The 25601-nt window shown below is 33.3% G+C and overlaps 1 protein-coding gene across 3 annotated transcripts in view; it reads left to right on the top strand.

Moving 5' to 3' along the window:
* The window catches only part of LOC106459951, a 37139-nt gene that overhangs the window by 4222 nt on the left and 7316 nt on the right, over positions 1 to 25601 (top strand). For 2 of the 3 annotated variants that reach the window (XM_013919622.2, XM_022386531.1), the window contains exons 2-10: positions 405 to 718; positions 2020 to 2124; positions 8354 to 8478; positions 10299 to 10396; positions 12589 to 12712; positions 16784 to 16871; positions 17132 to 17287; positions 23432 to 23592; positions 24585 to 24659. In XM_013919622.2, the coding sequence (XP_013775076.2) occupies positions 560 to 718; positions 2020 to 2124; positions 8354 to 8478; positions 10299 to 10396; positions 12589 to 12712; positions 16784 to 16871; positions 17132 to 17287; positions 23432 to 23592; positions 24585 to 24659 (1091 nt within the window). In that variant the 5' untranslated portion in view covers positions 405 to 559. The remainder of the gene's footprint in view (positions 1 to 404; positions 719 to 2019; positions 2125 to 8353; positions 8479 to 10298; positions 10397 to 12588; positions 12713 to 16783; positions 16872 to 17131; positions 17288 to 23431; positions 23593 to 24584; positions 24660 to 25601) is intronic. The other variant, XM_022386532.1, reaches the window with a different exon arrangement.

The following is a 25601-nucleotide window of genomic DNA, read 5'->3' as shown; positions in this document are numbered from 1 at the left end:
TTTAGTGAAAATCTCACGAGTGTTGCAACAGAAAAGCAAGGCACTTTCATTGATAACTGCATAAAATCTACTCTGTGATGTAATGCTCTGATGATAGCTCATTTTTAAACTAAAATTTCAATAAAATCCTTTTTCTCATGGATGGTGAACATTCTTGAATGTCAATTATGAGTACATTGTTTTAGAACTGTCAGACAATTCCAGAAAAGGCTGCAGGTACAATAGCCTTCTTCAGGAACTAGCAGTTATATCTGCCCTCTGCAAAATAACACATTTATTGACATATCAGCTGTAAAGAAGCAGATTACATAAATAAAATTCTTGGATTTCAAATTCAACTAATTTCTTGTTATCTAAAAAAAAATCATTCAAGTATGAAAGTTGCACATTTCTTTATTCTGTAGGGATGAGTAGTTTCATGTGCAAAATGAAGAGAGAGCAACAGGCTTTAATTATGAGAGATGAACAAGTTTTAATTCCTGTGTGTCCTAGATATATTATGGACAAAATATTTCAAATAGTTCAAGAATTTATGATGAGGAGGAACAGGGTGTAGATCATGACTTCTGCCTACATTAGAACTTCAGCATCCCATGAGAAAATGAATTCATTGAATTATGTCTATGACAAGGATTCACCAGCGAGATGGAAAACAGGAAAAATGCTTTCTGTCCGAGTCCAGTTCTTGGATGATTCTTTGGCAGATTTTCAAGTTCAGGTTAGAAAGTTAGTTTGAAGATTGTTTACATGTATATGGAGAAATACAAATATCCTCTCTAGTAAAACTTTTACAAAGAAAAAAAAAATGAGTATATTTAAAGATAAGTGTGATTGAAGATTACAATTATACTGATCATATTTTGAAACCCTAAATATCTAACTAGTTTGTTTGTCTATCTACTAATGAAAGTGCATAGCATTTCTGCAGAAGCTGGTAAGTCATGATCCTTGATTGTTTTCAAGATAAATATGTTAAAAAATGATATTAAGACAGGTAAACTTTTGAATACAATTCTCTTAGTTGACAAAGCATTAACTTCAGTTACATTTTCTGACTTGCAAAATACAACTCGCAAGGACAACTGGGTAATAATACAAACTTTTAATGAAACCGTGTATTTACATGTGTTTTAGTATTTTATTAAATATTAAGTTGTATATATATATATATGTATATATATATATATATGTGTATATAAAGCCAAATCTTGTGAAAATAATTAATAAAAAACTTGGTACATTTTGTGAAACATTTTAATGACTCTTATTAGAAACCTATATTGAGCCACACTTTTGATTTGTACATCATAGAATAAAAAGACTGCAAGCATGCATATTGAACCAACATTTTATGCCGTAAGTTAAGTAGTGTATGCTTTTTTCTGCTGTTGATATACTGAACATTAAATAAGCATTAGTATATTACCATCTGTTGTTGCATAAGTTCAGTAACATAATACAAGAAACTATGCAAATACTTAGTGGCTTATAAAGCTTGTATATGTTTATATTCTTTATACCTCTACTTCATGATGATGATGCAAGGCCTTCGAGATATTCAATCTCACATTACTTAACATATTAAGAAGATCCATGAGGAAATGTGTTGAAATGTCTCCAACAAAGAAACCTTTTTAGTAGGTTGTCCATTATAAATCCACTGTAGGACACATCACATCTGAATACCATGCAGCCAGGATTTTGCATAAGTGTTTAACCTTCCAGTAAATTATACTCTCAAATGTGTTACGTAGGATAAGACATAACTGCAATGGAGAAAATTTTCCATTTCTATTGAGTTACAAGTTTCCAAAAAATACTTATTAGCTAATTATTTCGGTATCAGAAGCTATACTGAGTTATAACTGTAAGTGCATACATGAACACATGCATACATACATACATACATGCAAACATATGTATGTATATATATAAAACATACACTCTTACATTTGTGTTTAAATGTGTTTGTGTGATTAAATTAGACATATTTTTAACTAGTCTTTTTTTCTTTTATAGTTCAAAGCTTTAGGAAAGGTTTTGTTTGAACAAGTTTGCAAAGTGTTGAACTTGCTAGAAGTTGATTACTTTGGGCTGGAATATCCTGATGCTTATGGAGTTATGGTAATTCTTTAATCAATTTTATCTGTATTTTTTTATTGTAGTTTGCTTACCTTCAAATGAAACCTAAACCAAAGTAAAATTTCCAATATGATGTTATACCTCCACTTACAAAAAACTTTCTCAACTTTTACTACCCTATATGGGTGCAAATTTTCACATGCCACTAACCTGATACTCCCACTTATTTCTGCACACTAACATGCAAACGATTATGCAACAACCCTCCACCAGTAGGAATGCGACCCTACCCTTATCATAACTAGCACCCTTTCTAATCTTGCAGCTGTTAACCACTTCCCGATTGGCAGTCTTATTGAATAGACGTGTATATGCTTGCGGTTTGATTCACTGATCCACAAGTTTTTACTTTCTTAATTTTTATACTTTAATTGCATTTTTCTTTACTGTTTTCATTTTCTTTTGTGGAGAGTTATGAATTATATTATTTATCTTCTCTCCTCTTTCAATTTCTGAGTTATGCACTCACAGTTTCAATTGGTCATAACTACAACTGCTGCAACAGAATTACTGACCACGTCCAATGGATCAGAACCACGTTTCTCGGCCCATGATGTGGTGGCTCAGAACATACTGATGATTGTCATACCATGGTTTTCAGTGATTGGGAAGTTTTAGATTTGGACAGCCTTTTTTGCCCTCCTGAATATGCCTCTCAGTCTCATGTCACTTTGGGGGACTTGTCCAGACTTCTTTCCCCTTCGGTGGATTTGAGTAATCGGGTATGTTATGTTCTGTCTTTATGTTCTCTTCTTGGGGACTAGCCTTTGGGTCATTTATTTTTGTGTTTCCGCTTTCCATGGATATTGGGGTTCATGCTAGTCATTTTGGGGAGCATTTGTATTCCGGGTAAGTATGCATCGACCCCCACATACTGTGGATGATCGTGCTTTTTATTATAATTTTTCCAACTTCCCTTATTTTGACTCACACAATTGGTGCTGCTTCTCCCTTAGTGGGGATTGGACCCTGATAATTCGATTACCTTTTCCCATATTTGTCTTACTCTGACCACCCTTCTTGAGTCAGGGTTAGTGGGTACCAGACTCCTTCAATTTGTCCATGTTTGGAGGTCCATGGTGGTCGATCCATGGGTTCTGAAATTTGTTTCAGTAAGTCTGGTCCTCTACTTCCATTTATCTCCTGTGTTGTCTCACAATCCCGTTTCTTTCTCCCCTCCTTGGGATCCCATTTTTTGCCTGCCTAATTCATTCAAGTGTCCTTTGTTTCCACCATTCTATGGATGTATAGCTGCTTCTTGCTTTCTCACAAGACAACTCAGATCTACATCCTAAGTTTCCTCTCCAGAACACTGTCATGGTTGTTGGCTTGTTACAATAGAGCAATTTTTTCTCAAACCTACACAATTTTTGGTTAATGTCAGGGTATTTTTTCAATTCTCTCCTCTATTGAGCCCTATCTGCTCCACTTTAGTTGCAAACTATGGAATGTCTTGTATGCAGCATCTCATCCTTTCCTTCTCCTGCTGTGCAAGAGGTTCAATCTCTTTGGGCCCCACTACTGTCCCATCACTTTGTTGGTATGTCATCATGTGGGTGTCCTGAATTTAGTCGCGGATCAGTTATCCTATCCTGACAAAATTCTCCTTGCGGTGTGGTCTTCATATCTTCCAGTTTTTTGGGTTTTGTGTGTTCTGTGTGACGTCCATATTTAGATGGTTTTGCTACTCTTCTCAATACACCACTTCCCCAATTTTACTCTCCTATTCCTTTTCCTCTGGTGGGAACTGTCAATGCTCTCAGTTGGGATTGGTTAGGTTGGTACCTATATGCATATCCTCCTATTTGTCTCCTCCCACATTTCGTTGCCATACTTCAGACCACTTTGTGTAGTGTTCTGCTGCTGGTTATGTATTGGCTGACTCACACGTGATTTCCACTGCTGCACTGGTTTTTGGATGTCGCCTCCATTTCTCTTCCTTTATCTATGACACTCCTCCCTCAGCCACACTCAAGTGTGCATCATCCATCTGTACCTGCACTCCATATTCACAAGTGGCTTTATCTGGTCTCTCACCTGAATGGTTGGATTTTCCTATGTAACGTTCTTCATTTTCTATCCTGTTCTTTCTTCCTCTATGGCAGTTTATGTATGTACCACTTTTGGTCTGTCCTAAGGGTTTATAGTCCTTCCCATCCTGCAGTTCCTCAAATACTGTCCTTTTTGTCTTGGTTTTTAAATGAGAGCTTTTGGTTTCCTCTGTTGTTGGCTATAGCGTGGCATTATTTGCCACTTTTTGGTTTACTGACTTTGCTTGTGTTTTCCAGTTGCCAGTCTTATCCACGTTGTTTCATTCCTTCCATTTTTCCTGTCCTCCCCATGCTGCTTCCCTTCCATCTTTGTGTGGTCCACCATGCTTTTCCCCATCCTTCATTGGACCTTTTGTCTTCATGTTCTTTAAACCACCTTCCCTTTAAGTCCCTGTTCCTATTCTTATTAGCGTGTGAACAATGTTGTTCTGATGTGTTCTTTTCTGATTGTTTCTTTATGTCCAAATTTTGGCTGCTTTTGAAGGAACTACTTCCTTCCCTCTTTTCCCACATTTATGACTGTTCCTATCCCATCTGCCTCCTTTCCCAATTAGGGCTCCTTGATGGTATATGACATATTGTACTGTTCCCTTTCATGGTTCCTGGTACCGTTTGTTTCTTACATGAAATTTTCACTTCTCCTGTGGCATTTTTCCTATTACCCTTCTGGTTGAATTTGCCAGGTGGTTTTCTTCACTTTCTCTTGATAATTGTCACTTTTTACATGTTTTTCTTCCCATCAGGTCTGTCACCTTACCAGACAACATTTGAATCTTTCATATTTGGTTGCTCACTTGTCTCATTCTGATCCCATGCTCTCTCCCATAAATTATCCTGCACTTTCCCATCCTTTACCAGTTCCTACCGCTTGGGGTTCAACATTTTATCTTGTGTCTCGATGTCTGGTTAATCATTGCCAGCAATTCTGGTGACTATCAGGTGATTTCTGGTCCAGTGGGGGTGTTTTTAGCCGATATTGTTCTCCTGTGGCGGGAATTAACTATCGATCCTTGGGTGGTATAAGTTTTGTTAGAAGGACTTTTTATCCATTTCCTTTCCCTGTCCTGTTGTCTCCAGTTACCTTGGAATCACACTACCAGTCAGCATATATCCGAGGTTGTGCAGACTCTTCTGTCACAGAGAGCAATTGAGTGTGTTTTCAAGGATTTTACTCCAGGCATCCTGCGATCAATCTGTCCTGCCTCAACCAATTTATGGATCTTCTCCATTTTACTATGGAGTCCCTTTTAACACTCCAGTGGACGTTTTCTCCAGGACTGTGGATGACCAAAGCTAGACATCTCGAATGCTCATCTCCATATTCCTATTTCTTATTAGTCTAGATGCTATCATTTGTTTGTCCAATACAGGGTCATGTATCAGTTTTGTGCCTTGCATTTTGGGCTTGCTTCAGCACCATGTGTATTTTGTCAGGTGGTCAAAGCCTTTGCTCGATTTATGCATGCTCAAGGGTTGTGTTTCCACCACTACATGGATGACTGGCTCCTGTTAGCTAATTTTGAATAGAAATTTTCTCGACACACACATCTGCTAGTGACAGAAGCAGCTCATTTTGGTTGGATTCTCAAGTTGGAGAAGTCTTTCCTTTTGCCTACCCAATATCTTCTTCACTTGGGTGTATTTTTGAACACCCATCTCAGTCGGGCCCAACCTGCTTCACTTCATCTCTTATGGAGCTTTTAGTTCTCCCTGCCCTTGCTGCTCCCTCTCTTTTTGCAGGGTGCTATCACCTTTGGGAACTTGGGCTTCTATGGGATCCCTTGTACTCCTAAATTACCCTTCCTCCTTCCCTTGCATAGGCAGTTGAATAAGTACAACACGACAATGGGAATATCACTTCCTCCACCTTGTCAAGATTTGCATCTGTTCACTGATGCTTCTCTTCAAAGTTGGAGGACATGAATCAATCAGCAGGAGCCTTCTGAACAATCATCTCAGGTCGAAAAGTTCTACCAAATCAACATCTTAAAGCTTCTGGCAGTATGATGTGCTCTGGGTCATTTTCTTTCTATGGTACAGAACCAACTTGTCGTGATCCATGCAGCCAATTCCACCATTGTGACATATATCAATCACCAATGAGGCTCTCGATCTTTTGTGGTTGAACATTAGAACTCATTTATTGAGCAAACAAGCTGTTTATGAGTCTCCTTGCATGTTATGTTACAGGTGCTTTCAACTTTGTGGGGGATCATTTTTTTGGACCTGACCAGGTTTTTTTATTCACAGAGCTGTATCATAACCCTCATTGTTTCAGATGGCTATGCAGTTGCTGGGTGCTCCTCATCTGAATGCTTATGCCACTTTCTTCAACATCAAGTTACCTCTTTTTTTGGTCTCCAGTTCTTCATCCTCAGGCCCTGCCTGTGGATGCTCTCAGTCAGGACTGGACCAACTGGTACTTTTGTGTATACCCTCCCATCCGACTCCTTTCTGTTCATCCATGCCACTATGTATCGGGTCCTTTTCACTGCACCTTATTGACGAGCACAACCATGGTGTTGTCGTCTCATCCAACACCAAACTATACCCCCCCCCCCTTTTTGTTGTTCCTGTTCCCACCTTTTCATTCCCTGGCAACATTCTCTTGTACGTGACTTTTCTCCTTCTGCCTTTACAAGTTGGGTTCATCAACTGATTCCATTGGCGTATTCCTCCTTGTTACAGGTGCCATTGCATCAAATCAGTCACCTTTAACTTTCCATGGTGTCTCACCTCCATTGTCCATTGGAGAAAATTCTTCAGTCAGGCACATGCAATCTACATCTCATATGTTCATCTCCCACTATCTTAATCAGGTTGCTGTTTATACCTCGTCAGAGTACTGCTTTTTTGCCTGTCATCATCCTTCAAACTTTGGTTTAGCTGTGACTAAGTTATCTTTTCTAAATATATTTCTTTTCCTTCCAGTGGCATGTCCCATTTAGGTTTAGGATCCCACTCAGTGGTGAGCATTGCCTGTCCGGGTGTGCTTCCTATCTCAAATTTGCACTGAGTGGCCAAGAGGTATACCCATGGCCAATAACGCACACTTGTATGCAACACCTATTTTCTCACTGGGCACAGAGTATACTTGCCACATAAGTGGTGCAGTCTGTCACATGTTTTCCTCTTCTAATGAGGATTACACTTCATAGGTGTTCTTCAGATGCTTTTGAAGGATACTTCTTTATATTCCTCACACTGGTCCCTCCAACTATTCAATGTGGGATTCTAGCTATACGTGTGAATAGAGGTAAGGTTCAGTATCGGAAGTTATTATTTTCCTATACTGAAAATATATTTTTGATAGGTACTTACCTCCTTTCACACTTCCCATTCTTCCTCCCTGCTCAAAAACTAATGCTTCCTTTCTGCCTAATCTTGAAATGATAGTTCAGTAGAATTGGCTAGAGGGAGTCATGTGGCAGGAGGATGTTTTTCACTCCTATTGTTCACACTTCCCACCCTTCCTCCCCACTCAAAAACTGGTGCTTCCTTTCTGCCTAATTTTGAAATGATAGTTCAGTAGAATCGACTAGAGGGAGTCACATGTGTCAGTAAGGTGTGTTGCACTCTTATTGGTGGAAGATTTTCACATGATGATTTACATGTGAGATGCAGTGACCCACACTGATTGTGGAGTATGTGGGAGTTCAAGGCTTGTGGTATGCAAAAACATTTTTGCATGTAGAGGGCAACACTGAAGGAGAATAACTACACATGTGAGAGAGATAAGTACCTATCAGAAATATATTTTCAGTAAAGGAAAATAATAATTTCCATTACGTTTGTGTTTTTAGTGTTGCATTAAGGTTAACATTAAAACTTGGAAAATTTTAAGTTGATTTTCAAACTTAGCATTATCTCAGGTGGTGAAATATGACACAAGTGATCAAATAAATGTTTTAGGTAGAACACCATAAATGTATGATGTTATAATAACTAGTTTTCATTTTTGATTTAATCCTGTAAAAACTTGGAACTGACAACTTTTGTTTGTGCAATTTTTATGCATGGTATTGGTCTAGTTCATAGTGAAAAGTAATCAAAATGTAGTATTTCAAATGTATATACCATATACACTGTACTTGCCATGTTGTGACCACAAAATATTGTTTCAAACATATGTTTTTTATTGGTACTGCACTTTCTTACAGTATTGGTTAGATCTTGAGAAACCCATATGTCAACAAAACAGCTTGTCTTTGGTAAATCCCATTATGTATTTCTGTGTGAAGTTTTATACACCTGATCCTGCTCAACTAGAAGAAGAATATACCAGGTAACAGCAACATTAATCAATTAAATCAATTTTTTTCTGTTTTTTTATTAATGTATACTTAATTATGTTTGATAGATAGGAATCATAAAACTGCTGTAAACAGCATGATATATGTATATTGTAGCTATAAGTACAACTGTAGTAAAGTATTAAACAGGCATGCTTGAGTTATCAGAAATCTGATGTATTGAATAAATGTTTACTATTTGCACAAATATTTTGTATTTCAATGTATAAGCTTAAAAGAAAGTGAATTGTGAAAGTGTATTGAACTTGGACACCACCCATAAATGTTTTATATTAATTATTTCTATTTTTAGAGGACATCAGTGAAATACTTAAGTATCTCACCTTTCCAGTGTTAGTACATAGAGTACACTAGGTTGTCAAGAAATTAATGTCGCTTTTTTTAGATGAAAATACCTGAACAACTTATATATCAAAATGAAATAGTCTCCATTCTTATCAGTGATGCTTTTCCATCTTACAATCAGGTTGTTAATGCCCTGATTAAAGAAATCACTTGGCTTTGAAGCAAAAAACATGTTGATGTCTTCTTTAACAACTTCCATATTTGCATACGTTTTCCTATTAAGATGGTGTTGCAGCAAATGAAAAACATAGTAATCTGATGGTGCCATATCTGGAGAATATGGTGGGTGGGGGAGAACTTCCCAATCCAACTCCATAATCTTGTGTTGCATCAAATGTGCCACGTGTGGATGTGCATTGTCGTGGAGAAGAAGAACACCTTTCCAGTTGACGATTGAAGGGCGTTTCTGATGAAGGGCTTGATTTTAACGTTCCAGTTGCTGACTATAGATCTCTGCATTGACAGTTTGCTGTGGAGTGATGAGGAGTTCAAAATGAATTACCCATTTGATGTCCCACCAAATGCAAAGCATCACTTTCTGCAGATGGAGTCCAGGTTTTGGGTTTGGAAGTGGTTTTTGTCCAGGACTGAGCCATTGTTTTTGGTGTTTAACATTCACATAGAGAATTCATTTTTCATCACCGGTGACAGTTCTGTCCAAAAATGGTTCACACACATTACGCGCCAGAAGAGACGAGGCAATGTTCACATGTTGGAAACAATGATCATCGGAGAGTTTGTGAGGCACCCAAACACCTTCTTTATGGAGTTTTTCCATATTCCTTAGATGTTTACGTATTGTTTCGTGAGAGATATGCAATTTCATGGCCATTTCACAAGAGTGTTGCCTTGGGTTAGACTCAACAAGTGTCTTCAGAACATCAATATCAATTCCAACATGTCAGCCACTGCCATCACAGTTTTTAAGGCTAAAGTCACCTGAATGAAATTTGCTGAACTATTGTTGATACTTACAAACGTTCAAAACATTTCCATAAACTTCTTTGATATTCTTTGTGGCTACAGAGGCATTGTTTCCCCTTCTTGTATTCAAACAGCATTACATTCCGAATGTGTGTCTCGTCGTGTGTCATAAGGGATTAGAGTATATGAAACTTTAGGCTAGACTAACGTGATGTTTAGGTGGCTTATTTGACTATTATATGTGATGTACGTTTTTTGGGGGGGTGGTTAATGAAAGTGATCCAAAATGTGATATTAAGTTCTTGATGACCTAATATTTTGTAGTTTTGTTACACTGTTATTTAAATCTGGATTAAAACTTATTCAAAAATTATTTTAATCAAAAAGTCAACAAATTTTATAGATGAAATTATTTGTTGAAATATATGTATAGTCTATTTGAGATTTTTCTTAACACTGTTAGTTTAAAAATATAACAGAAGCTTTTAAAAAAGTGTAAAAGTGTTATCTTATTTTTTTTAAGGTATTTGTTTAGTCTACAAATAAAACGGGACTTAACTCAAGGAACTCTTGTTTGTAATGACAATACTGCTGCCTTAATAGCTTCTTACATAGTTCAGGGTAAGTTATCTAACACTTTCATATATATATAAATAATTGTCATTGGTACAAAACTTTTTAAAACAATTTTTATATTTCCTTTGAAAGAAGTACCAAAAAAACTTGAGTAGCTTCTGTTTATATGTAATATTTCTGTACTAAGAATCAAGTATGCAATAAGAATTGATAAATATTCAGTGTAATATTTAAAATACTTTTTGATCCATTTTCATGATTAGTCACTTTAAATACATAATATTCAAGATCATGTTCTGTGTTTAACAGAAGAGATAATTATTTGCTTTACTTCTTTACTTATTTATCAATTATCTCTTCTAGTTATGACCTTTGTACTTGTTTACTGCTTGTCGTAGGTCGCTAAGCCTCATGAAATTTCAGGCGTGGAGGATGTGAAACAAAATAATTCTTTTTAGGTTTTATATATAATCAAATAACCAAAAAAAAAATCATAAATTACTATATTGATACCATAGAATTCCACTATAATTTATCAAGCATAGTAACTAAGCTGTATTTGGGTCTAAAAAAAATATGAAATTTTGAGCAGACTAACGACTCACCTTGTATTGAAAGAACGAGAGGATGACGTAATACTTGAAAATGACTTAGAAAGCCACTAGGGGGACATTCTGAGCTTTCAGTTGGTTATTCACATGTCATAGACAGAAGTAAATGTATATAAGAGAGTGTTTCCAAAAATGGAAAGAGGTGAATGTGGCCACTGTGTTTGATTCAGTACATGAGCAATATCTCGGCAAATAGAAAAGACAGGAGTTCTTATTTTATATTCTACTCGTTAATATTTGTAATTTGAATTCCTAATTCGTACGAAACTATATACTTTGTATTTTGACATCACAAACATCTAATTTCAGTGCTGCATTCAACATACCACGTGACACGTTAAGGGGTGTTTTTTAATACTTGCTTTTAAATTAAGAACTTAAATAATGTATAATACTTTGACCCATGTGGAAATGGTTAACTATTATTATCAGGTACTGTTTTTGCTGGCATATAACTCGCTGTGAATAGTAGGTGCCTATGTTTCCAAATGAGTTACTTAATGATTGAAGTGTTAGATCTGAATAAATGAATCAAATACGTTTGCTATTTGCTATTTGTCTTTAATAAGAAGTACATTTGCATAGTGTTTATATTATTATTATTATATAATACAACATAAATATGAGGATATGCAGAACAAACGCACAATATAGCTGAGTTAATGAAAAATGACTTTTATTTTTTCACTGCTATGGTCAAATACTTAATAACTTGGAACTACATGTTTGAATCATGTTTGAATTCATGGTTCCAGGCAACTTGGCAATTGATAATATGATTTGTACAGTTTTATGTTAACGTTATGTGATTTTTGTACATGTTTTCTACATGTACAACTGAGAGGGGTTTTGAAATGCATATAAAATATTCTCTACTGATATTATTGTATTATTTAAAAAAATTTGTTACAGTCTCTTTGGTGTCTTGTGCTTGGTTGCTAGTATTCTCAACAAGATTATTGAATGAGCAGATATATTCCAGAATTATGCTTATACCTTATAAGAAAAACTGAGTAATTTTGTAAACATCAAATATTATGACTCATTATTTTGTTCAGTCAAAGAAATGATTTTCTCTTGTGAGCAAAATCAAATGAGATAAAATTTATCCATAAATAATCAAGATAGTTTTTTAGGTGCAATAAATTTGAAAAACCTTAAATTTTGATATAATTTAGATATGTATTAAATTAAGAAATTATAAAAATTTATATTTTTATATTAGGCAAACAGAAATGTAAGTAAAATAAATATTAAAGTCTTAAAAAGTTGGAATGAAAACTTACTCATTCATTATTGAAAATTAATCCTTCAGAATTACTGTAGTGGTACATGTAATAATTTTGTGATCTATATTATGTAGGTATTTGTTATCTTATGAAACACACTTTAATAAAACTATTAAATTAGTATATCAATCAAAGGAAAATAAGATTGTTTTTTTTAGCTACCAAAGTCTTGTAAATCATTAATTAAGTATTAACCATAAAACAAAACAAAAGTTTTTGTGTTGGACTTTACCTGGTTTAAAAATTTCAGTATGAAAATTTAATTTAACAAATTTCAAGAAAAAGTAGAAAACAATGCCTGAAATAGGTATTATGTGATTTACCATTTGATATTTAGCTGAATGTGGTGACTTTGATCCTGAAGATTATCCGGATCACACATACCTATCATCATTCAGGTTTGTACTTCATCAAGATTTTGCATTTGAAAAGAAGATCATGGAAAATCATAAAAAGCATGTGTAAGTACAGTATGTTTCTGTTTTATTCTTCCACGAATCCATCCCATAAAGTAAAGACGCTGTATGCATTTTTGCTTAAAATTTTCTTTCTATAGCTGTATAATTCTGTGTATTGATACATAATATTAATAACAGAAAATATTTTACAAAGTAAAATATTATACTTTTATCCTATAACTCTTGTAAATTAAAATGAAATGTTTAAATTAAACCTCTACTTTTCAGCATGATATTGACATTTTACATATACTGTATCTAGAATGCATTTAACTGGGTATCAAATATTTGAGTGAACAGAAAACTTGTGTTGAAAAAATTAAATACTCTGCTGGTCAAACTCCATCCATTATAAATAAAACTGTACGAAATATAACCTTGATCACTGGTCTTAAAGTTATGACTGTTTCTTCTATTATATGTGTGTTTTTTTCATATTTGTATATGTAAATCCAGTAAATGCCTGGGTTAATCATAAAACATTCCTGAAATATTTAACATAAGATCATTTTTTTAGTCTTGTTTTGTTTTTGATCCAAAATTTAACCACTTTTTACTGCCATAAATCTTGGTTAATTTTATTTCATTAGCATAAAATATTTGTCATATATGATACATACACACAAACAGTTAAGAAACAAAAATTGACCAATTAAAGTAATATGAGGATTTCTTTAACAACTGTACAATAAGACTATTAAAAAAATAGTTTAATAAACATGCTAGTGTATTATGATGTAAATCTTGAAATTTATAAATTTTAACTCAACTTATATTAATATATATGCTGTTAAATGTAGAAATGGCATTTTAGCTTCTTTTTCGTAAATTTACAATAAAACATTAATTTACACCTTTTAATTTTCATCTTTGTAATAATACTCTAAAATATAATTTTTTTTTATCTGTATTGTGGGTAAGTTTAGTCAGTTTTAATTGTACATACTTGTATGTGGTTGGACTATGAACTACACAGTACCCATGAGACACACTATATCCATTAGTATTAATGTATCAAAGTATCAAAGTAAAACTAACAGGTGGGTTTAACTGTAGTGAAAGCTGAATGTTTTTATGCATGAAAAAGTTGTAATATTGAACCCTATTGAGACGGGTAGGGGTCAGAGGGCATGTTATCATGTTTGTAAATTTACGTTCAACAATTTATTTAGCTATTATTTTATAAAATATGTCAATATGTTTGGTATCAAATTGTAGATTATAATTCAAATTTTAGTATTATCCATTAGTTAGTTTCTTAATTTGAAATTAAAAAAAAAAGACTAAATACTTATTTTTGTGTCAAGTGATACATGACCTTCTACGTTTGGTCAGATTATATTTTATGATGCTACAATACAACAATAGTTTTGTACGAATTATAAACTCAAATGTTCAATATTGGTGAGCTAGAATATAAAATAAGAACCTCCTACCTTTTCTATTTGCTGAGATGCCATGATATTTAGAGAACCCACCATATTGGCTCTGCCCACCATTTCATCGTTTGAGAAGACCTATTTTTCTATGCCTACTTTTATATACCAATAACTTTATAATCAATCAAAAACTATATATTCATTCTACATAATTCTGTCAGTTTTCCTACGTTATATAGGAGAGAAGTGCTCTTTTCTCATTGGATAGTTTGAAGTATTACTTTCAAGGCTATTTTGTGAATAGAAATTATATTTTTTTAGACCGAAATACAATTTAGTTAGGAAACATTATAAATTACAGTGGATTTTTGGGGTATTGATATAGTAATTTATAATATTTTTGTATTCCAAATTGCTTATATGAAGTCTACAAAAATTATTATTTTACCATCTCCATGTGAATTTTGACGAGGCTTAGCAAGTATGGCTCATGAGTGCAAACAAGGACTTCGTAGCATAGTAAGTAGTAGAGATCATTGTTATCCAAATATTCTTTATTTACTGTTTTAGGTTTTAGGTTTTTTACTGTAATAGGTGAGAGTTGGTTGATGAATGTATTTTACAAAGTAAGAACTTGTGTTATTTTTCTACTCGTTTACATTGAGGTCGAATAAAAACAAATTATACAAAACTAAAGACTTGGCAATTCTGGAAAAGTTTATTTATGGAATTTGTGAAAGTCTAAGAAATAAGTTTATCACTGATCAACTGATGAAAAGGAACATCTTTACATAAACACCTGGCTGAGCTTGCAGTTTGCTGGTTAATAATTTGTTTCTCAAGTTACAATCAAGAAGGCTAAGCCAAGAATACTAGTCCAACCAAAACGAGCCATATTTATATTACTGGAAACCACATTTATTGGTCACTGTATAAGCATGGTAATATAGGAAACAGGATGTTCATAAGCATTTACACCTATAACATTGCTAAATCCCAACCACCAAGTAAGATAACTAGCAAGTTTATCGGATAGGATACAACTTTGTACAGAGCCATATCATAAATATTTTCTCTCACTTTATTATAAGGAAGTTGGCAAATTCTATCCCAGTGTATTCTAAGAGCAGCAATCCAAATAGTTTCTGTAAGATACTTCCGCTTTTTGATTTATTGGATCGGCCCAGGTTTTCTACAAAGTCATAAACATTTTATAATACTTCAGACAATTGTCGTTGTAACCATTATACTGTCAACAAGTTGATACATCCTGTCCCACTGTGTTTTCAAAGCAGGGAAAATTCTGGAAATTGCGCTGAATGTACTTGTTTAATATTGATGGTTTCCAAGTACTCAAAGTAAGGTAACACCTAAACAGGAACAGTGATTCATTGCTTTATACTTGGCAGGTTTCTACTTCAGCCATTAACAGCAGAATAACAATAGGAAATAGGTGTAAAAAAGATTAGAAGAAACTCTGAGGAGATTTACTTGGAACTTTACTGTCCGTACCAGAAAGAGCATAGCACTATTCATTTTCTTTCTTCTAATTTCTAACTCATCTACTGGCAATAAAATAACTACAGAAAATAAGTGTGAAAAGGTGAGAGTGTAAACTCTGACCACAAATACTTTGAAATTTTGTAATCACCACTAACAATACTATACATTTTATTTTTCATCCTTTATTTTCGTTATACTTTGATTACTTGCCTACAACCTGAAGAAATAAGTATGATGTTACAGTACAAAAAATAAATAAAACAAAAATCCTTACTGAAAATAAAAATGTTTGATATTTAATTACAAGGTTTTATATTTTTCATTTGTTTTAACTGTTTATTATCGTAAAAATAACTAAAAGCATAAAAATAGAAAGTTGTTAAGTAAGATAATGAAAGAAAAATAATAAAAAACCTTCATGGCGTATATGTGCCAGAAGCTTCTGTATTACGCTGTTTGATAGTGTCATGTTGATGCACATGTGCTGTGTTTTTTTCAACTTTAGTCAGGTTATTTTTAGCCAGACATGGTTCAAAGGTCAATAAAACAAAAATTAATAAATATAAATAGATTTAGACTGTTAAGAGATTTAAGCTATTTAGAATAGACATTTGTGGTTTCCTACAATAATTTTCAGTTATTCTAGAACAGAAAAGTAAATTAGATTTTTTTCCTCATTTTTTATTATGGTTACGAGGTTGGTCAAATTGACCCACACCATACAGAGTTAATATTGATAAAATAACAAACTAAATATAAAGTTTTATTTTAAAAAATGTTTGATGAATATCTAGAAGGATATAGAGATTATGCAAATGAAACTTGACAAATTTCAGATTATGACAAGTATTTTTAATCTTAAAATCAAAATTACTTTGTATGTTGAATTGCCAACATTCTAAAAGAAAAAATGCATGAGTAAATCTTTAATAAAACAATCTTAAAACATAATTCAAAAACCAGATATTTTGTGTATGAAATCAGTGTAATGTTTACTAATAATCTGCAACATTTTGTAAAGACTTGCATACATTTTGAAAAATTATAGTATAATTACTCTCATAGATACTTTCCTGGTTACGAGCTGGGTGGATCCCACCCAGCCCATAATGGAAGGGATAAAGTAAATGATTAACCATCAATTTTTATTATGAAATATATTTTTAATATTGAAATTTATTTTCTTCTGTAGAGGACAGACACCTTCTGAAGCTGATCTTAATCTGTTAGAAACTAGTCGAAAATGTGAGCTTTATGGAATTAAAATGACTCCAGCGAAGGTGAAATAAATAATTTCAGTTTGTTGAAAGATTTGAAGAATGTATTATAATTACATATGTTATATGTATGAGGATATGTTTATTATATGTAAATGACTTTGTTTACTTTATGTTATAAAATTAAAATATTATCACTAGACATTTAAAGTGTTTTCAGAGATATTAACCTCTGTTATTGACATAAATCAAGTTATAAATTGATTTTTTATTTGTGAATGTAAACTGCAGAAGTAAGCAAACATTTGTGTTTTGTATATTAGGACCAGGAAGGAGTTCCTATAAATGTGGCAGTTGCACACATGGGAATTTTAGTCTTCCAGAATATCACAAGGATAAACACTTTTTCTTGGGCCAAAATTCGGAAGTTAAGTTTCAAGCGTAAAAAATTCCTAATTAAACTGCACCCTGAAAGATATGTAAGTGATATTAATTTTTGATTACATTTATATTAATTGTATATTGTTATATGTGTGTGTGTGTATGTATATACACACACACACAAATATATATATATAAACATTATGAAAGAGAAAATTTCAAAGACGATGCAAATTGCAGTCATTTTCCATATTTAAAAAATTTCTTATTTCATAATGATTAATTTTGATCTAAAAAACTTAAATTTTGGTCATTTGGTGGTACCTAAATTAATAAAATGTGAATAAATGTACCTGTAGAAACTAAAAAAAATGCTTATCTATCTTTGAAAGAAATACAACTGTGGTTTACATGTGATGTCTTTAAACTTTAACTGTGGTTAATTTTATAAGCTTTTAATTCTTTTTTGCTTTATCTTGAACCATTCATTTCACATTTTAGAACTTTAAGTTTGAAGTTGTGAGATTTGAAAAGTACTCCATCATACGTCACATTTTTAATGATCAAGTGAGAAATGTCTTGTTATGTTGGTATTAAAGTTTACGGATGGTATAAGAGAGTGCTCTATCTTTTTTTTTTTTGCAAGATACTTTCGATACATATCATCTATGAACAAGGTTTATTGTTTGAATACATTCTATTATTGTAACTCTCCATCAGTAATTTTGTTTAGAGCTGGGACATTAGTGGAATTTACTAACTTATTAATCATTGGGCTTGTTAAATAATTAGATTCAACAAATTGATTTTTCTCGCATGAGACTAGTCTTATTTTCAACTTGTTTCAGGCTTTTTAAAAGAACTTTTCTTATCCAAAACTGTTATACTTGAAAGTGTACTATATACACAACATAATATGAAACCTGCAACAGTTTAAAATATAATAAATACTATTCCATGGGTTTCTCGCAACACATTTTCACAAGACTACTAAAACTAGATAAACTATTATTTTTGCTAAAAATAATTGTCCTGAGATTTCATATGATAAAACTATTAGAAATTCTTGTCAGATGCAATGTGTAATAGATAACGTATAATTCAGTGAAAATAAATTCATGCCAATCCTAGAAAAATAAGGTTAATATAACATTTATACCAGCAAGAGACCTTGATATGATTCTAGATTACCTTTTTGCAGAGTCTAAAATGATTCATTAGGTGGAAATCAAAATATTATAAGAAATATTAAAATCGAGATAATGTGAAAAAATATTTTATTATAGATGTTTCAGAATTTTTTTTACATTCCATTATCAGTGTTGAAGACTTAAAAAGTAATTAACAATTTTTAAGTACAGAAAAAATATCATAAACTTTTTTAATCAATAAGTTGTTTAAACAGACAGAAGTTTAGAAAGAACATATTAAAAAGGATTAATAGGTTTACATTTTTTATGGCACAAGCTAGAAGAAACTATAGAAACACATGTGCATGCTTAGAAATGAATAAACAGTTTAAAGCATACTGTATTAGACAGTTTCTAAACAGCACTTGAGAACAGTCAGACTGTTGTTTTCCCTTATTAGTGCATCCTATGTAACTAGATCTAGTCATAATTAAACATGAGTCCTGTTCATGTAAATTGGTTGATGACTTAATTGTATTACATACTGTTATTAGTTCATGTCTAGTAATTTCTGATAAACAGTTAAATGGGCCAGTTATTCAGCAGTAAAATTTGTACTGAGCAAATAAAGAACAATGAATATTAACTTGCAGCTTTTTTAATCTTACCCTAAGTAACATAGATTGCATTTGTAGCTTATAATAAGTAAGCAGTATATTAAGTTGAAGCTACAGTATTATTCTGAGATTATAACTCAACTCTATACATAAAAATACCATCTTCCTAATGTGTCTGCCTATTAGATTTGAATGTCACTAGCCTTGTGGTAACTCGCATCTAAATTTACCTGTTTAATGTGAACTGCTCTGTTGCATGATAATATCATCATGCAACAAAAACCCTCCTCCTATAAGAGGGTAACCCAGTTATTTCCCCTGTGCACTAGCACTCTTGATAACTTCATTATTCTCCTTGGCATTGCAATAAACAGATGTGTTTAAAATTTCTTGTTTGAGCTCAGTTTGATAAGATTTGCATTTGTTAAAGTAATTTTGATTTTCTTTGGCTTTTGTTTCAAAAGCGTTAATTTTTATCATGAATTCTCAAATGATAGTGACTTGTACTTAGTCCTGTGTGAATGATGATATTACAGACACAAGCCTTATTTCTATTATGGTTTCTGGAGGCTTGTTAACTACTAGGGACATTGCAGCCATTGTTCAACATGTTATGGATTACAAAATGCTTATTGGGCTTCCTACTGTTGTTCTTTCCTTGATACCCGACACCTCTTCTCAGGTTTTATTGTTGACATTTCTTTGGCTAGCTTAGCTTTGGTTTTCTTTGCTTAGCATCCATAACCCCCTTCCTCTACCCAATATCCCCTTTCTATCACTTCAACCTCACATGTCCCTTTTCCATTGAGGGATATAATCCCTCCATCTTCACGAATGGGATTTTTCCAGTCTTTTGCCTGTTGGGCTAGGCTCTTTGATCATGTGGCATTCTTCTTGTTACATTGTTACATTCCAGACACCCTTTTTATTATGTCTATCACAGAAAGTGGCGGGTCTTTTTCATGAAATCGCTTGCCACTCCTTTCTTCCTGGTCATCCTACTGCCCATCCCTTTCTACTTGGCTATTAGTCCATGGTTTGTTAGTCTCCACCGTTGCTGGTTATTGGGTGGCTTTGTCAATTGCATTTTGCCTTTCCTGGTACCACAGAGTGCTTCTTCCCCTGTCCTCTCCATTCTGTTCCACTCCTTCATTCTTCTCTGACCTCCTCGGCTGACTTTCATGCCTGACTGGGACCTTACTATGGCTTTGTATGCTCTTGCTCATGTCCTGCTTCTAGACTTTATTACCATCTTTCTCTCTAGACTTATTCCCTCCTCCTTCTCACTTGCAATTACCATCATTCAGATTTCTATGCAATTGATGTTTCTCACATCCTATTCCACTACATTTCATACTCTTTGGATATATATTTCCTTCCTAAGACTAATAACTGTACTTTCTCTCACCTATATGATTATTCATACCCAGATTGACTCCTGTGTTCTGTTCAGGCTGTTCATTGTTGCTTATCATGGACTCCTCACTTTTGGGGTTCTTTCCCTAGTCTCGGCCCACTCTTCTTCTAGGGCCTACTGAATGGGTCTGTCGACTCCTCCAGTTGGTATATTTGGGGATACCCACAGTGTATTTCACATTTTTGCCAGCCTATGGACAAGATCCTCCAAGCAGGCATGTGGATGACTTCCCACATGTTCATCTCTCATTATCTACACTGTCTGGCTGTGTCATCTCCCACTAGATTTTGACTTCCACTGATCACTATTCTTCAATCAACCCACCATCTTTGAGAAGAGTAAGTACATTTTATTTTTTTCAGCTTCCTTTTACATTTATTAAGATCCTGCCAGGTAGCTGGTGTTGCCTCCTAGGGTATGCTTATTTCCCCAAATCTGCATTGAGCCAAAATAACAAAGTTCTCAAACCATCTGCTCTGTTTCTATCAGTGCCCATTATGAGATGGGGAGTTCTACAAGACCATTTGAGGTATCCTCATGGTATAATATGCTGTCATGGAAAAAGCCAGAACCAGGTAATTGTTCTGCCTACTACTTTGGCTTACACTTTCCAGCTTTTAAAAATAGAGTTGCGTGGTCACCCATTGCACTGTCTACACTAAAAGACCTTTCAAGCTGGTGGTCTAATGGGAGTCTGGGCACTTTTCTGAGTCTCCCCAACATGAACCCCCCCCCCATTCCTTGGAGTGGAGACCCTTGCCACTCACCAGTTCCTAGCCACTGGGGTAATGGACTGTGGACTTAGTGATTGGGCTTAGCACAATATAGTGAGAATGAGATAGTAGTGACACTGTTATTGTAGCACGTGTCACTTTTGAAAAAAACACGTACCACAACAGTAATGGTATGATATGATTGTGCCCTGACCACACTACATATATTGGATTGCAGAACACTTGTGTACAAGTACTTGAATGGTCATGTTCTCATTCAGCCCATCCCAGCAACACTTGGGAATCATTTGCCTTCCTCCACCCCTTACGTTCTGACCGAAGAGTATATCCTGGTTGAGATGAGATGTGGTCTTCCACAGGTATGCCCCTTTGGAGCCCCTGTCATTGGATATCACATTCCAAGGATTTCCCTTCAGACACTTTTGAAAGTTAACATTTTTCTGATTTGAAAATATATTCCTGATAGATACTTAAGTCTTCACACATTCCCACCCATCTTTCCTACTTCTGGTGCACACTTTTTTTCCTGCCTCTTGAAAGAATGAAGTTATCAGGAGTGCAAGTGCATAGAGGGAGCTACTTCGCATAGAGGCTATGTCACCCTTTTATTGGTGGAGGGCTTTTTGTACATGATGATGCCATCATGCACTAGTGCAGTTCACGTTAAACACATGAATTTAGGTGGGAGTTATCTCAAGGTTAGTGGCATGCAAGTCTCACAGGTAGATGTGCAAGGAAGATAGCATTTCTGTTTGTGGAGGTATCTATCATAATTGCATTTTCAGGTTAGGAAAATGTTCACTTTATACATACAAGGTAAACAAACAACTTGCATCAGTCTGGCTAACTATGTAACCTATGGCCACTAGGCTACACGCTCACATTCACGAGTTGTATACAAGCAGAGTAAATGCATACCGTATTGAGCAGTTGCCCCAATAGAAGTACTAGTAGCTAATGTTTCAATTGCTTGGATTGTAATCATGAGAAACACTGTAATTTCAATTAGTTAACTATTTTTATAAATCATGACACTATTCAATTAAGCTACATGAACAATCATATACTGAGCTAATATTCAAAGTTATGTCAACTCTTCTGAACTCCAAATTAGGTTCGTTCCCATATTTTCCAGTTTTGGTGATCACTGTTTAAAATTTACAGGGCTTATTAAACCAAGTACTTTAATGGCAAAAACATGGGAGTTACAGACTGCCTAATCCCTAGAATAAACATAATCAGTAATACTGAAGAGATAAAAAAAAGTGGAATAAAGCATAACTATATATTTTTTTAATTTGATAGTGGATATCTTGAATACTGGAGGAAAAAAGAAAGTATAGGCTATGAACACAAAGAATAAACAAAAATAAACTTGCACATATACAACAATTTTTTGTGGTGTTAAATGCATCTAGGAAAACAATATAAAAGAGTTTTGAAAATACCAAATATGAAACAGTTTTTATAAGTGCTGTATCACTGAGTACATACCTAACCACTGATGAACCTTTGAGGAGTAAAGACACCATATACAATTATACGTGTAAATGTGAGCAATAGTACATTGAAGGACCTAAATATCTAGTACAATAGACATACATACGTATATTAGACTATATAATACTTCAGTGTGTACAGTAGAGCTGATAATGCCAGACAGGAAAGATACCAATGTGTGCATTGTCATTTTTTAGACATTTTTGCCTTGTCAAATTAGTCTCTTTGTAGTCATATAAGATTTTTTGCAAGTACAAAAAGTTCACCTGTTTTATGGCTTTTTTTCATGACATACTTGTAAAAAAAACTGTTAATGTCCCCATTTTCCAACATTTGCATGGTTATCCCTAGTTTCTTTTCTGCATTATAAAAAAACTTTTTGAAAGTTCATGTTGGCATATTGTGTTACATATACTTTACGTTGTGAACACTTTTGTTTTTATTAATATACCACCTGTATTCAAGTACAAATCTTTTAGTGTGTAGAGGCTTGTCATGTAGTAATAGAAAGGAAATTCTCTGCTTTGCAAATCTGTGAGTGTTTGTGTATTTAATTATATATCAATAACATTATTCAGTACATCAGTAAAAATAGCACAAAATATTACTATGATTTTTTTGTGTGCATGTATTTTCTTTAAGTCAAAAATAAAATGATTAAAAATTATAAACTGTTGTGAATTGATGTTGTTGTATGATCATCAACAACATTTCATAAGTCAATTTATCATACAACATCTGTTTGTGTTTACTTACAGCACAATTTTTGGTAGTGATCAGTAAGTGCTTGTCTAGAATGTGCTAACCTATAAATATTTTGTTGTTTAATGTTTTATACTCTTAGGGGCATTACAAGGATACAGTTGAATTTTACTTTGAAAGAAGAAATTTATGCAAGAATTTCTGGAAAAAATGTCTTGAAAATCATGGTTTCTTTCGGTGCACTGAAGTCCACAAAATTCCTCGCCACAAGACCAGAATTTTCAGTAATGGTTCTTCTTTCAGGTGAGTTTTGACTGAATAAAAATGTATTACATGGATATTGCTAACATTTTGTTTTCGTAACCAGCAATTGTCTTTATACTAAGATGTCTCATTAGATCTGTTGATATTGGGCATTGTTGGAGCTAGATATATAACTTCAGGTTAGTTTCAAATATTAACGTGTTAATCTACCCACTGTTGCATAGAGCTAGGTAATTAACTCGATTAACCAGTATAATCAATTACCTATGAACATCAATTACATAGATTAGAGTCACATAAAATAAACAAAATTATGTATGTTTATGTATACATTATCAGTTGTCTGATATATCATATGATAAAATTTTGGGTTGTATGATATTATATTGTAATATTAATCATATAATTTCAGTCATAAGATGGTAGAATATATAAACTGTTTGTTTTAGGTAAGATGAATAAACGAAATATCCTCAATTATTGCTCATAGATACTAATATTGAGTGAAATATAAGGGGGCTTAATAAAATAATATACTGCTGTTTGTTTACAGAATGTCAAATGTGCATCATGTAAAGAAATTTTATTTGTATGACCTTTCTTTTTAATTTTTTTTTAAGTTTGATAGGAAAATAATGTTTTTTTTTTATGATTTTAAAATAACTTGTAGATTGATAACATACAAGAAGTACTGTCATATATACACTAGTGGTTGTGCACTCATCAAGAGCAGAAATTGAATTCCAAGTAAACGTAATGGAATCAGGACAGACGTACTTGTTTTATAATATGTAGCAAGTATGTTTTATAAATTTTTGGCAGAGTTAACAAGTGATTTAAAGATGTTGCAAGATTATTCATCTCGTAGAACATTATCAGATTTCTTATTTAATTTTTAGTTTTAAAAATACTGTTACAAAACACTAGTTTATCCTTAGAAAGTAGTCAGGTTATTGAGTTTCTTTAGCTATGCTTTTAACTACCATTTTTAAAGCAATTATTATCTTAAGCATCAAGATTGTATTTACTAGGTATAGTGGACGCACTCAGAAACAAATGTCAGAATATGTGAGAAAGAATTTTGTAAAGAGACATCCTTTTCAGAGGTAAAAGAAATAAATTTTATTACTATATTTTAAATTGTAAGTTACACCTAGCCAAGTCGTCTGTGTTGATTAGGCATAGAAACCACATGGAAATATAAAAGTTGTTTGTCTGAATAAATTATTAATTTGCCCTTTCTGGTCATATAAATGTCTTTCTTGCTGATCACCTTTTTCAAGTGTTCCTAAATACTGAGTCCTTGATGTTTTTAAATCTTATGTAACCTTATGTTTTAGAGAGTATCACTAGATTTCACAAATATTTAAGACAAGCATTCTGGAATACAAATATATCGGAAGAAAAACTTAAGTAGTTTGATGCTTATTTCAGTTGATTTCATGCAAAAGCAATGGAATTTGTGTCTGACTTTTAACATATAGTTTTAGATAATGGCATCCTCTTTTTCTTTTGTAACTACTGATAACTTTTGTAAATCCTGCACTTCATTTCTAATGATTTATGATGTAAGTAAATTTATCAGCTTTAGCTTGATGATACATAACTCTTAATCGTACTTTTTCAAAAGATGCATCTTTCTCAAGTTCTTGATAGACAGTGACAAATGGATCTGTATTTTAAGTTCACTACTCCTATGGTATATTATGGAAATTCTACTTAAGAATCAAATTAGTTGGTGGGAGCTACAGGAAGGGGGCTGCAATCAGAGAATTTTATTCATAAAGTATGAATTGGAACCCTGGGCATGCTCAAGACATACTGTGAATAAGAAATTTTAGTAGTAATATCATGCTCCACTATCTAAAAGCATTGTACATTCTAACAGGAAAGTTTATCCTTTAATGCACAGTTCTGAACATTTGCCAGTACTATATTTAAACTAAAATAACAATACTATTATTTAATACTGTTGCTTTAATAGTTATATTAACAAATCAAATGATTTCATAAGATTTAATTATATCAAAGACTATGTATATATATAT

The sequence above is a fragment of the Limulus polyphemus genome, unplaced genomic scaffold (genome assembly GCF_000517525.1).
Source record: "Limulus polyphemus unplaced genomic scaffold, Limulus_polyphemus-2.1.2 Scaffold686, whole genome shotgun sequence".
Lineage (NCBI taxonomy): Eukaryota > Metazoa > Arthropoda > Merostomata > Xiphosura > Limulidae > Limulus > Limulus polyphemus.
Note: the sequence above shows the minus strand (reverse complement) of the source record. Positions and strands in the feature narration are given on the sequence as shown.